The 27,941-nt window shown below is 39.0% G+C and overlaps 1 protein-coding gene across 1 annotated transcript in view; it reads left to right on the top strand.

Moving 5' to 3' along the window:
• The window catches only part of ANKDD1B (ankyrin repeat and death domain containing 1B), a 98,368-nt gene that overhangs the window by 30,191 nt on the left and 40,236 nt on the right, over positions 1–27,941 (top strand). Inside the window, exons 4-5 of the mRNA XM_037801473.1 lie at positions 7,112–7,210; positions 7,326–7,430. Coding sequence (XP_037657401.1) covers positions 7,112–7,210; positions 7,326–7,430 — 204 coding nt within the window. The remainder of the gene's footprint in view (positions 1–7,111; positions 7,211–7,325; positions 7,431–27,941) is intronic.

The following is a 27,941-nucleotide window of genomic DNA, read 5'->3' on the forward strand; positions in this document are numbered from 1 at the left end:
TTACTTTCACATCTCACAGTTGTCTGGGTTTAGTATATGCTTAGTAAATGTATGGAAGATGAATGAATGGAGTCAGATCAAACCAACTGGTCATCTTGTTGGTTTTGTCAGCAGTCATAGACATAGCACTGACTTGATAATGAGGAGAGATTCTTTTTGTTTCAACAGTGGGCAAAGCCTTGTTTGTCTTTTTTTTTTTTTTTCTCTGTATTGCTAGACAAGTAGATTGAATGATATGTAATAGAAGCAGAATAAAGTATTCCATTTTTTAAATTGACACCAAAAACGTATCAACTTGTGAGTACAATTAGTTGTATTAATGAGTGTGGCAATTGAGGAACATGTCCTTTAGGCCTGGAAATTGTTATTTGAGTATTTTGCAATATTAACCTGTGAAAGATGCTTTGGTAATAGACTCAATTAGCCAAGAATGCTCTCTCATTTTGACATTGAAAACCTTATACAAAATCTTTTTACTTTGATTTTTAAAGTACAGTTAATACTGTACAATTAACTTTCTTTTTGGTAGATGACTTCTATGCATTTTAACACATGTATATATTCATATAACCACTATCAAGATACAGAATGATTCCAGCACCCGAAAAAGTCCTTCATCTGCCTCTTTGTAGCCCAGTCCCTCCCCCTACTCCTCCTCTGACAACCACTGATCCATTCTCCACCTCTCTGGTTTTGCCTCTTTGAGAACAAGATAAATGATATTATACTGTATGTAACCTTTTAAGACTGGCTTCTTTCATTCAGCCAAATGCATCTGAGGTTCATTTATGTTGTTGCTTGTATCAACAATTCCTTCCTTTTTATTCCATTGAATGGATGTGCCACAGTTTATCAGTTTACCAGTTGAAGAACTTTTGGTTTGTTTCCAGTTTTCAGCTATTATAAATAAAGCTGCTATTAACATTCATGTGTAAGTATTTGTTTTCATTTCTCTAGGGTAAGTACTTGGGAGTATGATTACTGGGTCATATGGTAAGTGTATGTATAACTTTACAAGAAATTGCCAGACTGTTGTCCAGGGTGACTATGCCACTTGCATCCCGTCAGCAATGTAGGAGAGTTCCACATCCTTACCAGCACTTGGAACTGGCAGTTTTTGTTGTTGTTGTTGTTTGTTTGTTTGTTTTAATTTTAGCCATTAGAATGCTGTGTATTAGCATCTCATTGTGGTTTTAACTTTCATTTTCCTCATAGCTAATGGTATTGAACATCTTTTCATGTGTTATTTATCATTTGTATTTCTTCTTAGGTAAAGAGCCTATTTAAATATTTTCCTCATATTTAAAATTGGGTTTTTTGTTTTCTTATTGTTGTGTTTTGAGAGTTCTTTCTATATTCTCAATACAAGGCCTTTGTCAAATACGTGATTTGCAAATATCTTCCTATAGTCTGTAGCTTGTCTTTTCCATGAGTTTCACAGAACGTAATTTTTAATTTTGGTGAAATACAATTTGCCTATTGTTTTAATGTATTTCACTATTGGTGTCATATCTAAGAATGGTTTGCCTAACTTGAGGTCACAACTTTCTCTTATTTTCTTCTAAAAGTTTTATAGTGTGCTTTACGTTTAGATCTATGGACCATTTTGAATTAATTTTAGTAAAAGGTGTGAGAAATAAGTCAAGGTTTTTTTTTGTTGTTGTTGTTTTTGCATGTGGATGACCAAATTTTCAATAATTTTTCAACACCATTTGACACCAATGTCGTTTCCGTTTTCAAAGTCTTTGCTGTGTTCTTTGGATCTGTCCCACAAGTGCACATCCAGGGACCAGTCTGAGACCTGTGCAATGTTTTACCCCAGAGTTCAATTCTCAAAGCCTTTATTAGGTTGTTTAGGGTCAGATTCATGTACCACTCATGGATAAGCCTAGGAGTACATACACAATTTTATGTGATCCTTTTCTTGAGCTCCCACTTCTCCATGATCATCTCCCCACCAGCTCCTGGACCTCCCTCCACTTTCCTGATTCTCTGGCTAGAAAGCTAAGGGTGTAGTCTTCCAACTCTGCTGTGTACTTGTCACAATTATGTTTTCCCAAATTATGACCAAGCAGTCAAGGGTACAGAGAACAGGGAAAAACAGGGACCTCCACTCCCTCACTCTCTGATCAGAGTTCCTCTGGTCAGAGAGGATCCCCTTCTGTCAGAATTTTAGGTGCCTGATTGGTCACTGCTAATATCCTTGCTAGCGTGAGTTTGCAGCTTTGGGAACCGAGCTTGTCTGGGGGCAGGACAAGAAGAGGAAAAAACAAAATTATTTCCCCCTTTTCTCTGTCCTACAGGTGCCTCTTCTGCTCCTTAGACCAGAAAGAGAAGGTTTCTCTTGGAGCTCTTTCTGTCCATGCCCAGGGCACAGTTCTGTGATTTGTGCTGCCTTGAGTCCCAGCTGGGAGATAGGGAAGGTCAGATCAAAACAGGAAAACCATCACAGGATTATTCATACTTTGAGTTCTTGTTTCCTTCTTTAGCCCACCTGCAACCACTTACTTTTCAGAATCCTTAGCTAGCTGCTCCATGCATTCTGTTAAGAGATTTTAGTTGCATTCAGTGGGAGAGGCAGGGTGGAGTGTGCTTATTCCATCTCAACAATAATCATAACCCCAAATTTTTAACATTCCACAAAGAGAGAATCATGAAATAATGCCTATATATCCATTGCCCAGATTGAATACCATCTTTTCTTTTAAACAACACATCTGTGGATTGCCATATTTCTAACATATGCAATACAGTACTGCTTTATGTCACAGTATAAGCCAATTATTCCCTAATGATGGAAAGATATTTTACCAACGTGTTCTCTTTGAGGCTTTTCTAAAACATATATTTATTTGTATTACCCTGTACCTGAAGAATAAGTCTGGCTAGTATCAGTGTATTTTAATTTTGTTTGGTAAAAGTGAAATGCTGTCAGGTGAAAAATTTAGTAATTCTCAATGTATCTCTGTTCCCTGCCTTGAAAGATTTGGTAAGTTAGATATTTTTATCACTAATTTAGTTATTCACAGTACCATTAGTACATACATAATAAAATGGTTATTATAAATCAAGCAATGCCATGTTTAGTCAGATTCGCCAGCTTCTTTTTCTGAGCCTTAAGCTTGACTTGGTAGGATAAACCCGAGTGGCAGATCTTCTAAGTTCCACACCTATTTGCAAAAACTAACAATTAAATCCCTTCACCATCAACAATTATTGAGTACCTGTTCTGGGTAAGTCTCAATGCCAAATACTGGGATTCAAGTAAGTATAAGTCCTTCTACTCAGTGTGGTTCTGCGACTAGAAGCACAGTATCACCTGGGAGCTGGTTAAAAATGCAGAATTTTTGGCCCTACCCCAGACCTTCTGAATCAGAATCTGCAGTTTAACAAGATTCCTAGGTGATCATGTTTGAGAAACATGGGTCTGAGATACAGACTCTGTATAAGGGGTGTTCCAGTTTGCTAATGCTGCTCTTATGCAAAATGCCAGAAATGGATTGGCTTTTAAAAAGGGGGTTTATTTGGTTACAAAGTTACAGTCTTAAGGCCATAAAGTGTCCAAGGTAAGGCATCAATAATAGGGTACCTTCACTGGAGAAAGGACATTGGCATCCAGAAAACCTCTGTTAGCTGGGAAGGCACATGGCTGGTGTCTGCTTGCTCCCAGGTTGCGTTTCAAAATGGCATTCTTCAAAGTGTCAGCTTTCAATGGCTGTCTTCAAAATGTCTTTCTAAGCTTCAGCTATCTGCAAAATATCATTCTCAGTTGCTCTGAGATCCCTCTGTTTGTGAGCTCTTTTTATAGGGCTCCAGTGAACTAATCAAGACCCACCCTGAATGGGCAGGGCCACATTTCCATGGAAACATTCATCAATAGGTCACACCCTAATCAAAGGTGTAACTCACAGTTGGGTGAGTCACATCTTCATGGAAACACTCAATCAGAAGGTTCCAACCTAATTAACACTAATACCTCTGCCCTTACAAGATTGCATTAAAGAATATGGCTTTTTCTGGGGGGTGTAATATACACAAACTGGCACAAGGGGCCTACTGTATCTTTGGGGAGAAGGACAGAAACTGTAACCATTCAAGGTATTGCATATGAAGGATCAGATGCTTGGCCTAACCATTGTGGACTTCCAAGTTCAAAGTTGGCTGCATCCCTGAGTCTTGGTAAGAGTAAGACTAGATAAATTGAGAGTCTTACTCTAGATGTGAACAAAGAATGGCAGACGGGAGTGCAGGTGGTGTTCAGAGGATAATGACAAGCATTGGCTAGGGGAGTTTCTTATCTCTGAGACACTCCTCAACCTAGAGTGTTCACCAAGGAAGTTACTGACCAGCCTGGGAGTGGGGACAGGTCAGCAGTGCCTGTCGGGCATTTTATACGATAGAAAATATGGTGTGCCAACTGTGAGCATCATCCATGATACACGCTCTTAAACAGTCTCAGGCATGTCAGTTTCATATCAGAAGACGTTGTTTTATGAAGGTACTTTTGGGAAATTTACATCTGTGAGCAGTGATTCATTGCCTCTGAGGGTGAATGGCTCCACTCTGAATTTGTGTTTTCAGAGACTCAAGTTGCTTGCAATTTGACTGCCTGACTTTTGGAGTTTATAATCAGTGTTTGAAATTTTTTAAGTGTTGGCTTCTTTGAAATAAGGAAGGACATTTTAGGGAAAAATGGAGTTCCTACCAATTCCTTTTCTTTTTTTTTTTCTTTTTACCATTCTATTTTTTTTAATTGTGTTAACATATGCACAAAATAAAATTTTCCATTTTAACCACTTTTAAGTATACAAACCAGTGGTGTTAATTACATTCACAATATTGTGCTACCATCAATACCATCCATTACCAAAAGTTTCCTATCACCGCAAACAGAAACTCTATTGTCTTAGTTAGGGTTCTCTAGGGAAACAGAATCAACAAGAGATATCTATAAATATAAGATTTTATAAAAGTGTCTCACGCAACTGTGGGTATGCATGAGTCAAATTCCATAGGGCAGGCAGCAAACCGGCAACTCCAATGAAGATGTTCGATGACCTCCTCAGGCAGTGAACTGGGAACTTTGATGAACTCCTCAGGAAACACTTCACCGGTTAGCTGAAGAAGAAGTGAAGGTCCTCTATCTGTCTCACTTAAAAGTCTTCAACTGATTGGATTAAATCCAGCTGATTGAATTCTCTCATTGTGGAAGACACACCCTTCATTTATGTAATCAGTCACAGCTGCAGCCAACTGACGATTTAATAAACCAGCCTTCTGGTTATTAATCAGCCACAAATGTCCTTGCAGTAACACGCCAGTGCATGCTTGACCAGACACCTGGACACCATCACCTGGCCAAGTTGACACATGAACCTAACCATCACATCTACCAATTAAGCTTTAATGTCACATTCTCCACCCATACCCTGCTTCTAATAACCTGTATTCTAATCTCTGACTCTGAATTTGCATATTCTAATTATTTCACATGTGCGATCATACAACATTTGCCCTACTATGTCTGTCTTATTTCTCTCAACATGATGTCTTCAAGGTTCATCTGTCAGAACTTCATTTCTTTTTATGGCTGAATGATAAATATCTCATTGCATAAATACAGCAACTTTTGTTTATCCATTTATCTGTTGATGGACATTTGTGTTGCTTCCATTTTTTGGCAATTGTGAATAATGCCACTATTAACATTGGTCTGCAGATACCTGTTTTGGTCTCTGCTGTCAATTCTTTTGAATATATACTTAGTAGTGGGATTGCTGCATCATATGATAATTCTATACTTGACTTTGTAAGGAGCCACCTAATTGTTTTCCACAGTGGCTGCACCATTTTACATTCCCACCACTAATAAATAAGGGTTCCTACCTTGCTAATGCTTATTTTCTTTCTTTCTTTTCTTTTTTTTTAAATCATAGCCACTCTCATGGGTGTGAAGTGGCATCTCATTGTGGTTTGATTTGCACTTCCCTAATGGCTAATGATGTTGAACATCTTTTCATATTCCTATTCCCCATTTGCATATCTTTTTTGGAAAAATGTCTATTCAAGTCCTTTGCCCTTTTTTACATTGAGTTGTTTGTTTTTTTGTTGCTGTTGAGTTGTAGCGGTTCTTTATATATTCTGTACATTAAACCCTTATCAGATATATGGTTTCCAAATATTTTTTCACCTTCTATAGTTTGTATTTTCACTTTTTTGATAAAACCCTTTGCACAAAAGTTTTAAATTTTGATGAAGTCCCATTTCTCCAACTAGTTAGTTATTTCTTCTAAACACCATACATCATTGTTCTCTGGGAAAAGAGGGCAGAAATTATGAGTTTTCTTTATACTGCAATTGTAAATTTATAAATAGACTAAATCACCATGTAGTGTGACAGTAGAAATGTAAAATTGATAGGGTATGAACTTATATAGCAGGGTTTATGAACAGCAATACTATCAATATTTTGGGTCAGATAATTTTTTTGTGGGGGGGAGGGGTGTCTTTTGCATTGTAGGATGTTTAGCGGCATCCTTGGCCCCTCCTTCTAAGAGTCACTTTCATCCCCCAGTCATGACAATCAAAAATGTCTCCAGACATTTCCAAATGTCCCTTGGGATAAAATCACCCTGTGTTGAGAGCTACCAATTTACAGTATCCTTCAATAATCTAGAACTGGCTGTTTTATCTCTCTAAACCTGACTCTACTGAGAATAAGAGAATATATTAATTCAATTTATGAGCCTGCCAAAATAAATACCAAAAGTTTATGCACATTACAAATGGTTTGTCTTTTTCTTGATTTGTAGGAGTTCTTCATATATTAGAGAAAGTAACCATCCATCATCTTTACTGAAGATACAGTTTTAAAAATCATTTGTTTGTTGACTTTATCGTCTATCTTTCCTTTTGTAACTTCTGGATTAAAAGACTGTTCATTATAGTCTAGATTTTCTTCTAATGTATTCATTGTTTGTGTGCTATATATTAAATTTTCTCTCTATTCCTTAATCTTCAACAATCTAGTATTAGCTTTGCCTTTGTTGACTGAGATAACATGCTGCGGCTAATTCGAGCAATATTCTCTTCTTCTCTCTTCTTGGGGAAGCACGGCTTGACAGTAGTTCACCTTGCAGCCTGGGCTGGAAGCCTCGAGATCATGCTCATGCTGGTTAAAGCTGGAGCGGACCAGAGAGCCAAGAATCAGGTAGTTACGTGGGTTACATCTGGATGTAAGTTCCCCTCACCCGTGCAGGGGGCGGAGTGTGGACAGGTTCTGAGGACGCTGTGTCAGCATTTCCCCCTTCCATGTGTCTCTTCAGGATGGCATGAACGCCCTCCACTTTGCAGCCCAGGGCAATAATGTACGAATCACAGAGTACCTCATTCAGGAGCTGCACCTGCAGGACCTGGACCAGCCTGATGAGGTATGTGTACAGAGATAGGACAGGTCTCTCATATACCCCTGCTAAACTCTGCTTCCTGTCTGCCTTTGATGGAGCTGCCAAAGCCCCAGACCATACAGTCTTGGTTCTTTAGTGGGATCCTCCCTCACCATGGTGGACCACGGTGCCGAAGGGAAGTGTTGGTGTCACTGGTGGCTCTGGCACCAGCTTGTGGGGAGGACAGGAAGTACTGATGAAGCATCCAGATTCTTTTCTCTCTTCTTCCTCATCCTGTCATGGATATGGACAGTACCCACTCCCTTTGGTATTCAGAATGGATGCCTGAATTTTACCCTATTATGTCTAGTCTTTTTGGAATGTATTTGACCCAAATCTATGCAGTAATGAGTCATGGAATATATTGCAGTTTAATTGTATCTGTCTAGATTTCTTTTCTTTTCATAAATTTATGTATAATAATACCAGCTTTCATTTATTGAATGTTTATTAAAGTGCTAGATACAGAACAAAGCTATTTATAATCATTGTTTCAATGAGAGGTCTATGGCCTGACCCACACGAGTGCTCAACAAATTATTGCTGAATGAAAGAATTATCTCTTTGACCCCACAGTAATCCTATAAGATAGGACATTGCTCCTTTTGAAGAATGAGGGGAGCTGAGGCTTGGATAAGTTTGGTACTTGGTCCAAAGTTTCCTAAGTAGAAAGTGGCAGAGCAAGGATTTGAGCCAGGTCTGGCTGATTCCAATCACTGTGCTGTTCTGTCCTTCCCAGACGATGGTGGGCATTCCAGTGTGCTAGGGACTGTTTCCCCCCCAAAACATCTTCCTCTAGGCTTTTTCACAGAGCATATCTTTTGTGGGGTTGGAATTTTGATTCCTCAGCAGTGGAATGTACTTCATGAATGGGACCTACTTTTCACTGTGCTGCTAGAACATTATTCTCCATAAAAGTTTCTCTAGAAGTTGATCATTAATATTCACATCATTTCACCTCTATTTTAAAAACAGTATATTTTTTCCTGACCATTCTAAAAGAGAAAACACACACACACACAAAGAAAACACAACAATACAAAAAACTGTTTCTTCAAATGAGATCTATGAATTTCTTTTACTTCCTTTGCTTTTACTAAACAACAATACATTTACAGCTTGGGCTATGGTTTGGGAAGGGCCACCATGTATTAACTATTAAGCAAGTTCCTCAACTGCTGAGAACCTCAGTTTCCCCATCTGTAAAGTAGGAATAATAAAACCTACCTCATGGTAGCACCAAGAGGTGTTTAGGGAGGGGAGTACCTTGGCTTCTATATAATTTTTTATCAACACCACTCCCATTATTTGATATAGACTATTGATGTTTACTCAGTGTTATGTAAAGGCTTATACACAGGAACTTCCTGGTGAGCCATTCTGCTGCTAATCAGACACCACCCCTAAGCCATTTCTATGTAGAAATATTGAAGCAGCCACTGTTGGGATGTGTCATGAGGTAAAGCACTTAGCAAAGAGCAAGGCACATGGGAAGGGATCAATATGGCAGTTAAAACAGCTATTATACAATAAAATGGACTATCTTATTTCTTCAAACTGATAATCATAGTCAAATACCATTTTATGTCAGAATGAGAAAGCTAGATTTTTCCAGCTTGATGCGTGCTAAAGAGGGATGCAGCCTATGAATGAATTTCTTGCAGTTTAATTAAGCAAACATTTGTTGGGAACCAATTATTTATGAGAACCACTTTCATTGGGCCCTGACTGCTTTCAGTGGGGTCAGCAGAGTATGAGGGAGGTCAGGCAGGATGCAGGGGCTCCAAGATCAAAGCATGTTTGCAGGGAGCCTTCCCTACTTCTTGAGCTTGTGTGGGCCAGCAGCCTTCCTGTAGATCTCTTTTTGGCTGGCCCAGAGTCTATCCTATCTCAATCTTCTTCCTTCTCCTCCTTGGCTCTGGAAGCAGATTGTACAGAACCATCTGTCCAGCTGAGAGAGCCTTAAAATTAAGGAGGATTCAGAGACATATGAGGAATGAGCAAAAAATGAATTCACTGGGTCATCTAGAGAGAGGAGGATCCCTGACTCCAGTTTTAGACCTGTAAGGAAATGGTGGATTAATAAGTGGGAAAAAAAAAAGATTTTTTTTTCTGAGATCTGTGAGTTATGGTCATATATATTGGCAAAATGTAGTTGTAGCGTTAGCTAACCTAGATGAAATGGAAAAATTCTTAGAAACACACAAACTACCTACATTGATTCAAGAAGAAATAGATGCTCTCAACAAATCAATTACTGGTAAAGAGATTGACTGAGTCACCAAAAACCTCCCAACAAAGAAAAACCCAGGGCCATATGGCTACAAAGAGGAATTCTGCCAAACATTCCAAGAAGATTTAATTCCAATTCTGCTCAAACTCTTTGAAAAAATTGAAGAGGAGAGAACACTCCCTAATTCATTCTACAGGGTCAACATCACTCTCATACCAAAGCCAGATAAAGATACCACAAGGAAAAAACCTACAGACCAGTATCTCTTATGAATATTGTGATGGTTTGAAGCTGTATGTACCCCAGAAAAGATCAAGTCCTTAAAGCTAATCCATTCCTGTGAGAATTGTGGGCAGGAACTTTTGATTAGGTTATTTCAGTTGATGTGCGCCCAAGGTGAGTCTTAATCTACTGAAGTCCTTTATAAGAGAGACAGAAGATGGAAAAAAGCCCCTGAGAAGCTGAGAGAAAAGACACAGAAGCTCAGAGAGAAAAGCCAGAGAAGCTGAGGGAGGACACACAGAAAACAGAAAGAAACCACAGAAACAGAGAGGAGGCCACTCAAGTCAGAACCTGGAAGCAACAAAACCTGGGGAGAAGGGAGACATTAGCAGACATTGCCATGTGCCTGGCCATGTGACAGAGGAGCTGAGGATCCCTGGTAACCAGTCTTTGGGGAGAAGGTGTTGTCTTATTGATGGCTTCATTTGGATATTTGGCCTCAGAACTATAAACTTGTAAAAAGCCAATCCATTTCTTATATATTGCATTTCGTCAGCTTTAGCAAACTAAAAGAAATATAGATGCAAAAATCCTCAACAAAATACCAGCAAATCAATTCCACAGCACATTAAAAGAATTATATACTTTGATCAAGTGGGAGTTATCCCACTTATGCAAGGGTTGTTCAACCTAAGAAAATCAATTAATACAATACACCATATTAATAGAACAGGGAAAAATCCCACATGATATCTCAGTTGATGTAGAAAAGGCATTTGACAAAACCAGCAACTTTTCTTGATGAAAACACTTAGAGCACCAGGAATAGGAGGAAACATTCTCAACATGATGGTCATATATGAAAAGCCCACAGCTAACATCCTACTAAATGTTGAAAGACTGAAAGCTTTCCTTCTAAGATCAAGAACAGGAGAAGGATGCCCACTGTCATGCTGTTATTAAATATTGTACTGGAAGTTCTAGCCAGGGCAATTAAGCAATAAAAAGAAATAAAAGGCAACCAATTGGATAGGAAAAAAGTAAAACTTCCCCCTATTTGCAGATGATATGATCCTATATACAGAAAATCCTGAAAAATCCAGAACAAAGCTCCTAGAGTTAATAAACGGATTTAGCAAAGTGAATGGGTACAAGATCAACATGCAAAACTCAGTAGTGTTTATATACAGAAGCAATGAACAACCAGAATAAGAAATCAAGAAAACAAAATCCAGTTATAACAGCAACAACAACAACAAAAAATATCTAGGAATAAATCTAACCAAGGATATAAAGGATTTGTACACAGGAAACTACAAAACACTGCTGAAAGAAATCAAAGAAGACCTAAATAAATGGAAGGACATTCCATGTTTATGAATTGAAAGACTAAATATCATTAAGGTGTCAATTACACCCAAATTGATTTAATGCAATTATACCCAAATTAATTTAATGCAATCCCAATCAAAATCTCAACAGCACAGTTTGCAGAAATTGAAAAGCCAATTATCAAATTTATTTGGAAGCACATTACAAGGCTACAGTAGTTAGAACAGCATGATACTGGCATAAAGATAGATATACTGACCAAGGGAATCAAATTGAGAATTCAGAAATAGATCCTCACATCTGTGGCCAATTGATATTTGACAAGACTGCTAAGTCCACTCAACTGGGGACAGAATAGTCTCTTCAACAAATGGTGCTGGGAGAAATGGGTATTCATATGCAAAAGAATGAAAGAGGTTGCCTATCTCACACGTTATACAAAAATTAACTCAAAATGGATCAAAGACCTAAATATAGAACCAGGACCATAAAACCCCTAGAAGAAATTGTAGGGAAGCATCTTCAAGATCTTGTAGTAGGGAGTGGTTTCTTAGACTTTGCACCCAAAGCACAAACACTGAAAGAAAAAATAGATAAATGAGAACTCATCAACATTAAAAACTATTGTACTTCAAAGGACTTTGTCAAGAAAGTGAAAAGGAAGCCTACTCAATGGAAGAAAATATTTGAAAACCATATATCTGATAAAGGTTTAATATCCAAAATATATTACAAAATCTTACAACTCAACAACAAAAAAGATAAACAACCCCCAATTTAAAAATGGGCAAAAGACTTGAATAGACATCTCTCCAAAGAAGATATACAAATGGCCAAAAAGCACATGAAAAGACGCTCAACATCATTAGCATAAGGGAGATACAAATCAAAATCACAATGAGATACCGTTTCACACCCATTAGAATGACCGCTATTTAAAAAAATGGAAAAAAGCAAGTGTTGGAGAGGGTGTGGAGAAATAGGAAGATTCATTCATTGCTTGTGGCAATGTAAAATGGTGCAACCACTATGGAGGACAGTTTGACAGTTCCTCAGAAAGCTAAGTATAGAACTACCATATGACCCGGCAATCCCACTACTAGGTATATACCCAAAAGAACTGAAAGCAGGGACTTGAACAGATTCATAGCAGTGTTCACAATTGCAAAAGCAACCCAAGTGTCTGTCATCTCATGAATGGCTAAATAAATTGTGGTATATGCACACAATGAAATATTAGTCAGCCGTAAAAAGGAGTGAAATCCCAATACATGCAACAACATGGGTGAACCTCAAAGACATCGTGATGAGTGAAATAAGTCAGATGAAAATGACAAATATTGTATGATCTCATTGATTTGAAATAATTGGAATAAGCAAACTCATAGTCAAAATCTAGAATAAAGGTTACCAGGGGATGGGGTAAGGATAGGAAATGGGAAGTTAAGGGTTAAAATGTACAGAGTTCCTATTTGGAATTACAGAAATGTTTTGGTAATGGATGGTGGTGATGGTAGCACAACATTGTGAATGAAGTAAACAACATTTAAATATATATCTGAATATGATTAAAAGGGGGGGGATGTTAGATTGTGTGTATAGTAACAGAATAAAATTTTTTTTAAAGATCCATGGAACTACACAACACAAACAGTGAACCCAAAGCTTTACACTGGATTATAACTAATAGTACAACTGTACAAATTTGCTATCATCCATTGTAATAAATGTTCCACACCAACGCAAGGTGTTAATAATAGGGTGGTAGATAGAAATCCTGTATTTAATGCATGATTGTTTTTTTTGTTTTTTTTCCCTGATGCTATAAAGTTTAATAGAGGGATCCTACATAACACTACTTAGAACTAATTTAGGATTCATGGCAAAATATATTTGTAGATTCAAAAGCAGTCATCCCATCCCCTCCTCTTTTTTTTTTAAATTTTATTTTATTATTTTATCTTCATTTTATTGAGATATATTCACATACTACGCAGTCATACAAAACAAATCGTACATTCGATTGTTCACAGTACCATTACATAGTTGTACATTCATCACCTAAATCAATCCCTGACACCTTCATTAGCACACACACAAAAATAACAAGAATAATAATTAAAGTGAAAAAGAGCAATTGAAGTAAAAAAGAACACTGGGTACCTTTGTCTGTTTGTTTGTTTCCTTCCCCTATTTTTCTACTCATCCATCCATAAACTAGACAAAGGGGAGTGTGGTCCTTATGGCTTTCCCAATCCCATTGTCACCCCTCATAAGCTACATTTTTATACAATTGTCTTCGAGATTCATGGGTTCTGGGTTGTAGTTTGATAGTTTCAGGTATCCACCACCAGCTACCCCAATTCTTTAGAACCTAAAAAGGGTTGTCTATATTGTGCATAAGAGTGCCCACCAGAGCAACCTCTTGGCTCCTTTTGGAATCTCTCTGCCACTGAAGTTTATTTCACTTCCTTTCACATCCCCCTTTTGGTCAAGAAGATGTTCTCCGTCCCACAATGCCAGGTCTACATTCCTCCCTGGGAGTCATATTCCACGCTGCCAGGGAGATTCACTCCCCTGGGTGTCTGATCCCACGTAGGGGGCAGGGCAGTGATTTCACCTTTCAAGTTGGCTTAGCTAGAGAGAGAGGGCCACATCTGAGCAACAAAGAGGCATTCGGGAGGAGGCTCTTAGGCATAATTATAGAGAGGCCTAGCCTCTCCTTTGCAGCAACCATCTTCCCAAGGGTAAAACCTATGGTAGAGGGCTCAACCCATCAAACCACCAGTCCCCTATGTCTGTGGTCATGTTAGCAACCATGGAGGTGGGGTAGGCGAATACCCCTGCATTCTCCACAGGCTCCTCAAGGGGGCACTACGTATTTTTTTCCTTGTTTTTCTTCTTTTTTTTTTTTTAACTTTCCTTTCTTTTTTAAATCAACTGTATGAAAAGAAAATAAATAAATAAATAAAAAAAACATACAATAAAAGAACATTTCAAAGAGACCATAACAAGGGAGTAAGAAAAAGACAACTAACCTAAGATAACTGCTTAACTTCCAACCTGTTCCTACTTTACCCCAAGAAAGTACCTAATATAGCAACAGTTCTGTGAACTTGTTCCTACTATATCCATCAGAAATTGACAGACCATAGTCATTCCTGGGCATCTCTAGAACGTTAAATAGCTTATCTGTTCTTCTTGGATTATTGTTCCCCCTTCCTTAATTGCTCTCTATTGCTAGTTCCCCTACATTCTACATTATAAACCATTTGCTTTACATTTTTCAAAGTTCACATTAGTGGTAGCATATAATATTTCTCTTTTTGTGCCTGGCTTATTTCGCTCAGCATTATGTCTTCAAGGTTCATCCATGTTGTCATATGTTTCACGAGATCGTTCCTTCTTACTGCCGTGTAGTATTCCATCGTGTGTACATGCCACATTTTCTTTATCCACTCATCTGTTGAAGGACATTTGGGTTGTTTCCATCTCTTGGCAATTGTGAATAATGCTGCTATGAACATTGGCGTGCAGATATCTGTTCGTGTCACTGCTTTCCGATCTTCTGGGTATATACCGAGAAGTGCAATCGCTGGATCGAATGGTAACTCTATATCTAGTTTTCTAAGGAACTGCCAGACTGACTTCCAGAGTGCCTGAACCATTATACAGTCCCACCAACAATGAATGAGAGTTCCAATTTCTCCACATCCCCTCCAGCATTTGTAGTTTCCTGTTTGTTTAATGGCAGCCATTCTAACCGGTGTGAGATGGTATCTCATTGTGGTCTTAATTTGCATCTCTCTAATAGCTAGTGAAGCTGAACATTTTTTCATGTGTTTCTTGGCCATTTGTATTTCCTCTTCAGAGAACTGTCTTTTCATATCTTTTGCCCATTTTATAATTGGGCTGTCTGTACTATTGTCATTCAGTTGTAGGATTTCTTTATATATGCAAGATATCAGTCTTTTGTCAGATACATGGTTTCCAAAAATTTTTTCCCATTGAGTTCGCTGCCTCTTTACCTTTTTGAGAAATTCCTTTGAGGTGCAGAAACTTCTAAGCTTGAGGAGTTCTCATTTATCTATTTTTTCTTTTGTTGCTTGTGCTTTGGGTGTAAAGTCTAAGAAGTGGCCCCCTAATACAAGATCTTGAAGATGTTTTCCTACATTATCTTCTAGGAGTTTTATGATACTTTCTTTTATATTGAGATCTTTCATCCATTTTGAGTTAATTTTTGTGTAGGGGGTGAGGTAGGGGTCCTCTTTCATTCTTTTGGATATGGATATCCAACTCTCCCAGCTCCATTTGTTGAAAAGACCATTATGACTCAGTTCAGTGACTTTGGGGGCCTTATCAAAGATCAGTCGGCCATAGATCTGAGGGTCTATCTCTGAATTCTCAATTTGATTCCATTGATCTATATGTCTATCTTTGTGCCAGTACCATGCTGTTTTGACAACTGTGGCTTTATAATAAGCTTCAAAGTCAGGGAGTGTAAGTCCTTCCACTTCATTTTTCTTTTTTAGAGTGTCTTTAGCAATTCGAGGCATCTTCCCTTTCCAAATAAATTTGATAGCTAGCTTTTCCAAGTCTGCAAAGTAGGTTGTTGGAATTTTGATTGGGATTGCATTGAATCTGTAGATGAGTTTGGGTAGAATTGACATCTTAATGATATTTAGCCTTCCTATCCATGAACATGGAATATTTTTCCATCTTTTAAGGTCCCCTTCTATTTCTTTTAGTAGAGTTATGTAGTTTTCTTTGTATAGGTCTTTTACATCTTTGGTTAAGTTTATTCCTAGGTACTTGATTTTTTTAGTTGCTATTGAAAATGGTATCTTTTTCTTGAGTGTCTCTTCAGTTTGTTCATTTCTAGCATATAGAAACATTACTGACTTATGTGCATTAATCTTGTATCCCGCTACTTTGCTAAATTTGTTTATTAGCTCTAGTAGCTGTATTGTCAATTTCTCAGGGTTTTCTAGATATAAGATCATATCATCTGCAAACAATGACAGTTTTACTTCTTCTTTTCCAATTTGGATGCCTTTTATTTCTTTGTCTTGCCGGATTGCCCTGGCTAGCACTTCCAGCACAATGTCGAATAACAGTGGTGACAGCAGGCATCCTTGTCTTGTTCCTGATCTTAGGGGGAAGGCTTTCAGTCTCTCACCATTGAGTACTATGCTGGCTGTGGGTTTTTCATATATGCTCTTTATCATGTTGAGGAAGTTTCCTTCAATTCCCACCTTTTGAAGTGTTTTTATCAAAAAGGGATGTTGGATTTTGTCAAATGCTTTTTCAGCATCTATTGAGATGATCATTTGATTTTTCCCTTTCGAATTTTTAATGTGTTGTAATACATTGATTGATTTTCTTATGTTGAACCATCCTTGCATGCCTGGAATGAACCCCACTTGGTCATGGTGTATGATTTTTTAAATGCGTCTTTGGATTCGATTTGCAAGTATTTTGTTGAGGATTTTTGCATCTATATTCATTAGGGAGATTGGCCGGTAGTTTTCCTTTTTTGTAGCATCTTTGCCTGGTTTTGGTATTAGATTGATGTTAGCTTCATAAAATGAGTTAGGTAGTGTTCCATTTTCTTCAATGTTTTGAAAGAGTTTGAGTAAGATTGGTGTCAGTTCTTTTTGGAAAGTTTGGTAGAATTCCCCTGTGAAGCCATGAGGTCTTCTATTTCTTCTCTGGTCAGTCTAGGTTGTTCATATGTTTCCAGGAAATTGTCCATTTCTTCTACATTATCCAGTTTGTTCCCATACAGTTGTTCATAGTATCCTCTTATAATTTTTTTAATTTCTTCAGGATCTGCAGTTATGTCACCTTTTTCATTCATTATTTTGTTTATATGGGTCTTCTCTCTTTTTGATTTTGTCAGTCTAGCTAGGGGCTTGTCAATCTTGTTGATCTTCTCAAAGAACCAACTTTTGGTGATATTTATCCTCTCTATTGTTTTTTTGTTCTCTATGTCATTTATTTCTGCTTTAATCCTTGTTATTTCTTTTCTGCTACTTGGTTTAGGATTGGTTTACTGTTCATTTTCTAGCTTCTTCGGTCGATCCATTAGTTCTTTGATTTTGGCTCTTTCTTCCTTTTTAATATATGCATTTAGTGCTATAAATTAATAATAAATAAATAATAAATAAATTAAATAAATAAATGCATGATTGTTTTTTAAACTCACAACTTCTCTAATAAAGAAAAAAAAATGTAGCTGGAGTGGGATCAAGAGCTCAGTGTCCGTGTGTTCATCATGGGATTTTCCATCCACATTTGTTTAAAGGTATTGTGGAGTTCATGGATTGCATTTGATAGAAAAGACTGTTCCACCTTAGCAGCCACCACCCTCTTGCCTGGTTTCTTATCAACAAAGTGATTGAGAGCAGCTGCCTGTTTACCAGCCCAGGGTTAGTAAAACCCTTCTCTTTGGCCTGAAGGGAACTCCAAAAGCTAACAAGGAATGCTTTATTGGGAGGAAGCCTTTAATAATAACATGGCTTTAAAGAGGCCTAACAGAGTTTGGGGGGGGGGATGGGAGAGATGAAGGACACAGGAAATCTTTTGAGATTTCTCTGGACTCCATAGCCCTAAAGATCATTGTGCTCTCTCCAGGAGAGAGATTAGAGCAACCAGGAGTATTTATGCATAGAGTAGCCTACATATTTTGAATCTACATGTAAACTTCCATCTGGTGATTAACACCCTTGGTGGGGAAGTAGAATGGTGTGGTCCATCTCGGGGGAGGTGTGGTGGCTCCACAGGAAGCCAAGCATGGGGTTGCCGTATGGTCCTGCAACCCTGTTATTGGGTATATACTTGGAAAAACTGAAAAGAGGGACACAAAAGGACATTTGCACAGTGGAGTTTATGGTGCAGTGTTCATGATTCAAAGTGGATGAAGGTGGCCTAAGGGTACATCAACTGAAGAAAGGAAGGGCAAACTGTGGTGTATACATACAATGGAATATTGAGCTGCTACAAGAAGGAGTGGAGTTGTGAGGTGAATGGACATTGAGGACAATATGTTGAGTGAAATAAAGCACAAATGAAATGAAAAACATGATGCCTCACTAATAAGGACTAACTGTAATGTGCAAACTCTGAGAATTGAGTCTGAGAGCATAGGTTATCAGGGGAAGACTTATGTGGAAGGTTCCTAGATTGTAAGCTCTTATAGCAGTTATTTCTATTACTGAGTTGTAATGGTTATTTCTAAATTCTGAGATGCTGAGCTCTTTGTGTATAACTTGGTCGGTCCCTGGAACTTTGGGTATCTGTGTGACACCTGAGACTCAGAGCCAGAGTCCAGCAGCTATGAATGTCAGCATTACCCCATACAGAAAATGTTAAAGAGTCTGAAAAAAGAGTCAATTAGACATATGAATGAAATGGACTTGGTTAAGATAAATCAGACTAAATGGTAAAGGACGATATTGACAGTGTTTTTTTTTTTTAATTTTATTGAGATATATTCACATACCATGCAGTCATACAGAACAAAGCGTACATTCAGTTGTTCACAGTACCACCACATAGTTGTGCATTCATCACCAAAATCAATCCCTGACACCTTCATTACTACAACCACAAAAATAATGAGAATAAAAATTAAAGTGAAAAAGAACAATTAAAGTACAAAAGAACACTGGGTGCCTTTGTTTGTTTTTTTCCTTCCCCCATTTTTCTACTCATCCATCCATAAACTACACGAAGGGGAGTGTGGTCCATATGGCTTTCCCAATCACATTGTCACCCCTCATAGGCTACATTTTTATACAATTGTCTTCAAGATTCATGGGTTCTGGGTTGTAGTTTGATAGTTTCAGGTATTTACTACTAGCTACTCCAATTCACTAGAACCTAAAAAAGGTTGTCTATATTGTGTGTACCAGAGTGACCCCTTGGCTCCTTTTGGAATCTCTCTACCACTGAAGTTTTTTTCATTTTCTTTCACATCCCCCTTATGGTCAAGAAGATCTTCTCCATCCCATGATGCCGGGTCTACATTCCTCCCCAGGAGTTATACTCCATGTTGCTAGGGGGATTTACACCCCTTAGTGTCAGATCCCATGTAGGGGGGAGGGCAGTGATTTCACCTGTCAACTTGGCTTAGCTAGAGAGAGAGGGCCACATCTGAACAACAAAGAGGCATTCAGGAGGAGGCTCCTAGTTGCAATTATAGGGAGGCCTAGCCTCTCCTTTGCCACAACAGTCTTCCCAAGGGCAAGTCCTGTGGTAGAGGGCTCAGCCCATCAAACCACCAGTCCCCTATGTCTGTGAGCACATCAGCAACCTTCAAGGTGGGGAAGCCCAACACCCCTGCATTCTCCACCAGTTCCTCAAGGGGGCTCTGCATATATTTTTCATTGTTTTTTTTTTTTTTAATTACCTTTTTTTCTTTTTAATCAACTATATAAAAAAAAAATAAATTAAAAAAAAACATTTCAAACAAACCATAACAAGGGAGTAAGAAAAAGACAACTAACCTAAGATAACTACTTTACTTCCAACATGTTCCTACTCTATCCCAAGAAAATAACCTAATATAGCAACATTTCTGTGAATTTGTTCCTACCATATCCATCAGAAATTAACAGACCATAGTCATTCCTGGGCATTCCCAGAATGTTAAATTTACCCACGATAGCTTATCTGTTCTTATTGAGTTATCGTTCCCCCTTCACTAATTGCTCTCTATCGCTAGTTCCCCTACATTCTACATTACAAACCATTTGTTTTACATTTTTCAATGTTCACATTAGTGGTAGCATATAATATTTCTCTTTTTGTGCCTGGCTTATTTTACTCAGCATTATGTCTTCAAAGTTCATCCATGTTGTCATATGTTTCACAACATCGTTCCTTCTTACAGCCGCATAGTATTCCATCGTGTGTATATACCACATTTTATTTACCCACTCATCTGTTGAAGGACATTTGGGTTGTTTCCATCTCTTGGCAATTGTGAATAATGCTGCTCTGAACATTGGCATGCAGATATCTGTTCGTGTCACTGCTTTCAGATATTCCGGGTATATACCGAGAAGTGCAATTGCTGGATCGAAGGGTAACTCTATATCTAGTTTTCTAAGGAACTGCCAGACTGACTTCCAGAGTGGCTGAACCATTATACAGTCCCACCAACAATGGACAAGTGTTCCAATTTCTCCACATCCTCTCTAGCATTTGCAGTTTCCTGTTTATTTAATGGCAGCCATTGTGTGAGCTGGTATCTCATTGTGGTCTTAATTTGCATCTCTCTAATAGCTAGTGAAGCTGAACATTTTTTCATGTGTTTCTTGGCCATTTGTATTTCCTCTTCAGAGAACTGTCTTTTCATATCTTTTGCTCATTTTATAATTGAGCTGTCTGTAGTACTGTCATTGAGTTGTAGGATTTCTTTATATATGCAAGATATCAGTCTTTTTTTCAGATACATGGTTTCCAAAAATTTTTTCCCATTGGGTTGGCTGCTTCTTCACCTTTTTGACAAGTTCCTTTGAGGTACAGAAATTTCTAAGCTTGAGGAGTTCCTGTTTATCTATTTTTTCTTTTGTTGCTTGTGCTTTGGGTTTAAAGTCTAGGAAGTGGCCGCCTAATACAAGGTCTTGAAGATTTTTCCCTACATTGACAGTGTTTTAAAATTTCACCTTCCATGTGAGACCAAAGGGAGAGATGTTTATTAGATGCAAAATCTATATTTTTTGTAACACACTATATAATTTAATTTGTATGGTCAGTTTATTAAAACACCATAATTACATGGAACTTTGAATAGGGAGTGAAACCTGGTTGGTTTATACAGGTTAGTGTGAAGCCCCAATACATCCCAGAGTAATAAAAATGTGCTTGCAGAGAATAAAAATGTATTTGCAAAGCCTCCTTGAGGGGCTGTGGGAAAATGTGGAAATATTAAACTTCCCCACCTGGGGAATTAATGATATTCTCACGAGCATTGGGGACTACCAATTTGGAAGGCCGAGCCCTTGATCTTGGGGTTTGCTCTTATGAAGTTTGTTACTGCAAAGGAGAGGCTAAGCCTACTTAAAATTGTGCCTAAGAGTCACCCCCAGGGAACGTCTTTTGTTGCTCAGATGTGGTCTCTCTCTCTAAGCCAACTCTGCAGGTAAACTCACTGCCCTCCCCCCTACATGGGACATGACTCCCAGGGGTGTAAATCTCCCTGGCAACATGGGACATGACTCCCAGGGATGAGCTTGGCCCTGGCATCATGGCATTGAGAAAGCCTTCTTGGACCAAAAGGGGGAAGAGAGACGAAAGAAAATAAAGTTTCAGTGGCTGGGAGATTTCAAATAGAGCTGAGAGGTCATTTTGGAGAACATTCTTATGCATTATATAGACAGCCCTTTTTAGTTTTTAGTGTATTGGAATAGCTAGAAGGAAATACCTGAAACTGTTGAACTGCAACTCAGTAGCCTTGATTCTTGAAGATGATTTTATAATGATATAGCTCATACTGTGTGCCCATGTGATTGTGAAAACCTTGTGGCTCCCACTCCATTTTATCCAGTGTATGGACAGATGAATAGAAAAATGAGGACAAAAACTAAATGAATAATAGGGAGGGATGGGGGTATGGGGCATTTGGGGTGATCTTTTTTACTTTAATTTTATTCTTACTCTTTTTTGTATGTGGTAATGAAAATGTTCAAAAATTTATTGTGGTAATGAACATACAACTATATAATGGTACTGTGAACAACTGGTTGTACGCTGTGGTTGATTGTATGGTTTGTGAATATATCTCAATAGAATTGAATTAAAAAAAAACAAGTACTCAGACTAAAATGCTTGGGGGGGTGGGTGTGTGTGTGAGGAAACAGAAGGAAGGTTCTCAGAGGCCATTCATCTATTTGTAGAATATTCATAGAGTTTTTAGGTACAATGTTAGGCTGGTTTCAGCTACGGGTATATGGGAACTTCAGCTGCTTCAAAGGAGTAAGTATAGGAAGTCTCTGGAGGTCAAAATGCAAACCAGCTTTTTCCTTGGAGGGGTAGAAATAATGGGTCTGAGGGTATTCAAGAACATATTTTCTTACATAGACATGAGACCAACATGTAACAGCCTTATATTTAATCAGAACTGTTGGTTCCAGTCTGTGAGGGTAGAACAACCTGACGCTTCCCACCCACATCAGAGCCTCACCTTCACAGGATGCACTGCTCTTTCAGCACATTTTACCTCATGGCAAACATGCTTTTCCCCTCTCAAATCTCTAGTTATTCAGGGGCCCGGAGGGTTTTCTGTACGTCGGGGTTCTCCTGATCCCAGAGCGAGGGGAACTAATCATGGGTGTGGACAGGCCCAGGAGGGCTCATGGGACTCTGGGTGGGCGCCACCCAGCAGTCTCTCCAGGCCCAGAGGCTCTCGAGGGCGGCCTCTCTGGGACCCCTGTGGTAAAGGATGGCTAGGTTGGGCTCTGGGTGTCCCTTTAATAGCTATTTGCCAAATGTTTGCAGAACTTGATCTTTTATACCACAGCAGTAAATATAAAAATGAAAAAACAAATGTATGGTAAACAATTGCAACCCCTCAGGCATATTCGCAGGCAAAACATTTAAACTGTATTGAGTTAAAGCATATTAAGTGAAATACACATTGATTTAAAAAGGGAAAAAAAGGACAGGAATCCTGGACCCTCCTTATTTTAGTTAATAAGGAAAAAGACTCAGTGTGCTGGAACCCAAAGGCGTGGTGACTGTCTGAAGCCTGAGCCCTGGGTCTCTGACACTTGGCTCCACAGTCCTGCTGGCTGGAAAATCTTCCTGCCTTGCAAGGAAGTGGCAATCCAGTGAGACGGCAAGGGATAGCGGCCTGCTTGCATGTCATTAGAAAGGGTTGGGGGTGGGAACATGCAGTCTTCTCGTCTTCTCCTCTTCTCGCAGTTAAAAGAAAAAAAGAAAGACACAAGAAACTCTATTTATTTAAAACTAACTTAATTTTGAAATTCCTGTTGTTACTTTGCATAACATGTACTAGATATGGGAGAAAAGAATTACATCTCATTTTACTGTATACTTTCTGTGACCTCATCTTTCTTTATGCTACATTTATACCATAGGTATAAGGGGGTAGACCTACTTTATACCTATGGAATAAGGAGGAATGGCTGACACCAACAAGCTGTGTTCATGTCCTACATCTTATGAGTAGACGGGTGCCATTTATCCTACATTTGTTTATAAGATATAGGTTACCTTTAAATGTCCTTATTTTATAAGATTTCGCTTTTGAATTTCTTTCCTTGATCATAACATTTCTAAAGAGCATCCAAAGCTTAGCATAATATTTGTTTTCTTGGAGAGAAAAGATGTTTTCCTCTGTGATAACTGGTGTCTTTTCTCATAACTTCCCATTTCTCATCAGACTAGGCTTTGTGGGTAGATCCTTTGCTACTTTGTTTAGCTGTGCAGAAATGGAAAGCTTTGTAGCAATGAAGATCAGGCTTTTAACAGTTGAACAGATCCTTGATACTTCTAGCAGTGTCTGTCCTCAAAACTTATAAACACATACTAGCTAAAATTCTTGTCTTGAAAAAAATGCAACTGAAACTCAGTTAAGCAAAAAAAAAAAAAGCAATTTGAATTTGTTAACTCTCAGCTAAAAGGATGGAAGTGCACATCTGGCATCGAGCTTCAGGCATGGCTGGATCCAGCTCTTTCTCTTTCTTCAAGTCTCTGTGTTTTGGCATCATTCATAGGTATACTCTCTATGTGGTAGGAAAGACAGCTGCCAGCAGCTTCAATTTTTATCCTTATGGATTTTGATCCTTAAGAAAGAAAAGTCCTCTTCATCAAATGTTCATATATAAGCCTTAGGAACAACTCTGTTTGGCCCTGCTTGAATCATATGGCCAATCCTGAATTAATCACAGCATGGGCTATGTGATCATTTTGGGTGGCAGGAGGGAAGAAGGTGAAGCCTGACAAGTGACAGCACTGTCTGCAGGAGGATGGGGGTTCTCCAAAGGAAAACCAAAGTGTGTAACTAGAAGAAAGGCAACCAGAGGCAAAAGCAGAAATGTCCACTCTAGGGCACAACCCCTTCATGGATTATTTAGGATCTCTGCGGGTAAAGAACTTAGCAAAACCCCTTTTCTTTCTGCATAAGAATTTAAACATGGGTTAACTTTCTAGTTCTATGTCCCCAGATAAATACAGTATCAAGTATGTTACTAATCAGCATTGCTTACAATTAAAAACAACTGTTAATTGGTCAGATGCATCTGGCCTGAGAGAAACTACAGATGAACTGTAAATACCTGAGGGGGAAGTGACACTTTGGGCTTCCCTGAATGCAATGACGCTGTGGGGACCTTGACTCTGTACCCATGGAGTTGTTACAGGAGATATTTGTTCCTGTGGGGCATGAGCCATCTGAACTGTGGTGTCTCCCACATGCGCTCACTGTGAATCTTGTCATGTTGCACTTGAGCTGTCCCCCAGCGGGGGAAAGAGGGGCTCCTGGACAGCTGAGGAATGGCTGACACTGACAAGCTGTGGTTCGTGTCCTACGTCTTATGAGTAGGCTGGTGCCAAGTGTGGCTTATGATAATTTTGTGAGTCTGACTATTTAGTTGAACCTAAAAGGACTTTCTGCTAAGCATGGCTGTCATTCTCTGCATAATTCTGTGGGAAAGGGCAGTTTCTTTAAGGAAGCCCTGCTCATCAAAATTGACAAAAGCTCAATTCAAACTACTTTAAGGAAAAAAAAAGAGACATTTATTGACTCATTTAATTAAAAAAGCCAGGCATGAATAGCTTCAGGAGTTCAAATTGTGTCAGCAGGGTGCTTGATTTCTTTTTCCACTTTTCACCTCTAGATTTCCACTGTGATGGTTTCATTCTTAGGCAGGCTCTTCTTATCAGCTGAGAAAGAGAGCTACTGATAGCTTAGTTGTTGACTCTAGAGTAAAAATAGAATGTGCCAGAAAAAATTCCATGGTTGACTCTGATTGGCCTGGCTTGGCATGTGACCATCCCTGTACCAAATACCTTGGCCAGGCGGTGGGTGGCAGGAGAATCAGGAGCCTATAATTAGTCCCACAAAATGGGGGAGAGGCTGTTCTCCAGTGGGAAAGGTGCTGAGCAAAAAACAAGCATTGTTTTCTCATATTCCAGTGCATTAGCAAGCTTTAAAGGCCATCGCTACCTCTTCTTGTCACTTACCTCCCCAACTAAAAGCACACTCTTCTGCTAACTTCCGTACCCCATGTATCTCCAGTACTCAATCACTACATGACATTATAATTACTTGCTTATGTGTCCATCTCTCCTATTGAACTGTGAGCTCCTTGACAATGTGGCAGTATTTTTTCAACTTGGCTACTTTATTGCTCAGCACAATACCTGGTGTATAGCTAGGTGCTCAATAATTGTTGTATAGTTTAATGAATGAGTTATAAGTATGTGTGACCAAATGTTTTAACCTAGTATATAATCAGCATCTCATACCTATTTCATGATTTGTTTGTATGGACTATAGGTATTTGTGTAAGTCAAAAATAATTTTTGGTCTATCATTTCCAAAGAGTTGTTCATGGCTCAAGCTAGGTTATGGTCTTCAGTTAGGTACCTAACTTCCAAGCAGGCAAATTGTGGCCCCAAAGCAGTGCCTGTTTCTTCACTTTGCCCTTTCTTAGTGATTTTAAGAAAATGATGAAGAGAGTCAAGTCTTCAGATTTTGAAGGATTGGGGATGTATGTTGCAACACATCTGGCCCAAGAATGATAAAGTAGGTGAATTTTTGGTACCAGTTTGTTTCTCCATTTTCCATATAGATCTCCAAAGAATGGATCCCTGTAGATATTTTGTGTATGCCTTTTATTATTTCAACATTTCCCTTCCTTTTTCTCCAGTTTTGGGGGAATAGTGATCTGTTATCTTAAGTTAACAGTGACCACAATCTTTTCATTGCCCTGTGTTAGTAAGAGATCAGATGACAAATCTCAGATTCCAGACCCTTCTTACAAGGAGGCCTGAATCTTTTTTTAATGGAAAACTTTATTTTCATTGACAAGTTTCCATGTCTGCTTTTTGCAATTAATAGAAGAAACATATATGAGACAGATATTAGGAAACAGAATTATAATTTAAATGACAACAATAGTGCAGGATTTATACATGTGTAAAATTAGTTAATTTTTTTTACATAACAAAAAAGATAAATTCTAGGTAATGGCCTGCTTGTTCCAAATAATATTAAAAACAGAACTGTCATCCAAACAACACCCAATTTGTTGTAGTTATTTCAACTGTACAATGGTCCTAATTAAAAGAGAATGATGAAGAGGGACGGGGCAAGATGGTGGACTGGTGAGCTGTATGTTTTAGTTACTCCTCCAGGAAAGTAAGTAGAAAGCCAGGAACTGTGTGGACTGGACACCACAGAGCAATCTGACTTTGGGCATACTTCATACAACACTCATGAAAACGTGGAACTGCTGAGATCAGCGAAATCTGTAAGTTTTTGCGGCCAGGGGACCCGCGCCCCTCCCTGCCAGGCTCAGTCCCGTGGGAGGAGGGGCTGTCAGCTCCAGGAAGGAGAAGGGAGAACTGCAGTGGCAGCCCTTATCGGAAACTCATTCTACTGATCCAGACTCCAACCATAGATAGACTGAGACGAGACACCAGAGAATCTGAGAGCAGCCAGCCCAGCAGAGAGGAGACAGACAGAAAAAAAACAACACGAAAAACTCCAAAATAAAAGCGGAGGATTTTTGGAGTTCTGGTGAACATAGAAAGGGGAAGGGCAGAGTTCAGGCCCTGAGGCGCATATGCAAATCCCGAAGAAAAGCTGATCTCTCTGCCCTGTGGACCTTTCCTTAATGGCCCTGGTTGCTTTGTATCTTAGCATTTCAATAACCCATTAGATCTCTGAGGAGGGCCCTTTTTTTTTTTTTTTTTTTTTAATCCTTTTTTCTTTTTCTAAAACAATTACTCTAAGAAGCCCAATACAGAAAGCTTCAAAGACTTTCAATTTGGGCAGGTCAAGTCAAGAGCAGAACTAAGAGAGCTCTGAGACAAAAGGCAATAATCCAGTGGCTGAGAAAATTCACTAAACACCACAACTTCCCAAGAAAAGGGGGGTGTCCGCTCACAGCCATCATCCTGGTGGACAGGAAACACTCCTGCCCATCGCCAGCCACATAGCCCAGAGCTACCCAAGACAACCCAGTGTGACGGAAGTGCTTCAAATAACAGGCACACACCACAAAACTGGGCGTGGACATTAGCCTTCCCTGCAACCTCAGCTGATTGTCCCAGAGTTGGGAAGGTGGAGCAGTGTGAATTAACAAAGCCCCATTCAGCCATCATTTCAGCAGACTGGGAGCCTCCCTACACAGCCCAGCAGCCCAGAACTGCCCTGGGGGGACGGCACTCACCTGTGACATAGCACAGTCATCCCTCAACAGAGGACCCGGGGTGCACAGCCTAGAAGAGGGGCCCACTTGCAAGTCTCAGGAGCCATACGCCAATACCAAGGACTTGTGGGTCAGTGGCAGAGACAAACTGTGGCAGGACTGAACTGAAGGATTAGACTATTGCAGCAGCTTTAAAACTCTAGGATCACCAGGGAGATTTGATTGTTAGGGCCACCACCCCCCTCCCTGACTGCCCAGAAACACGCCCCATATACAGGGCAGGCAACACCAACTACACAC

The sequence above is a fragment of the Choloepus didactylus genome, chromosome 13, assembly GCF_015220235.1.
Source record: "Choloepus didactylus isolate mChoDid1 chromosome 13, mChoDid1.pri, whole genome shotgun sequence".
NCBI classification, from domain to species: Eukaryota; Metazoa; Chordata; class Mammalia; order Pilosa; family Megalonychidae; genus Choloepus; species Choloepus didactylus.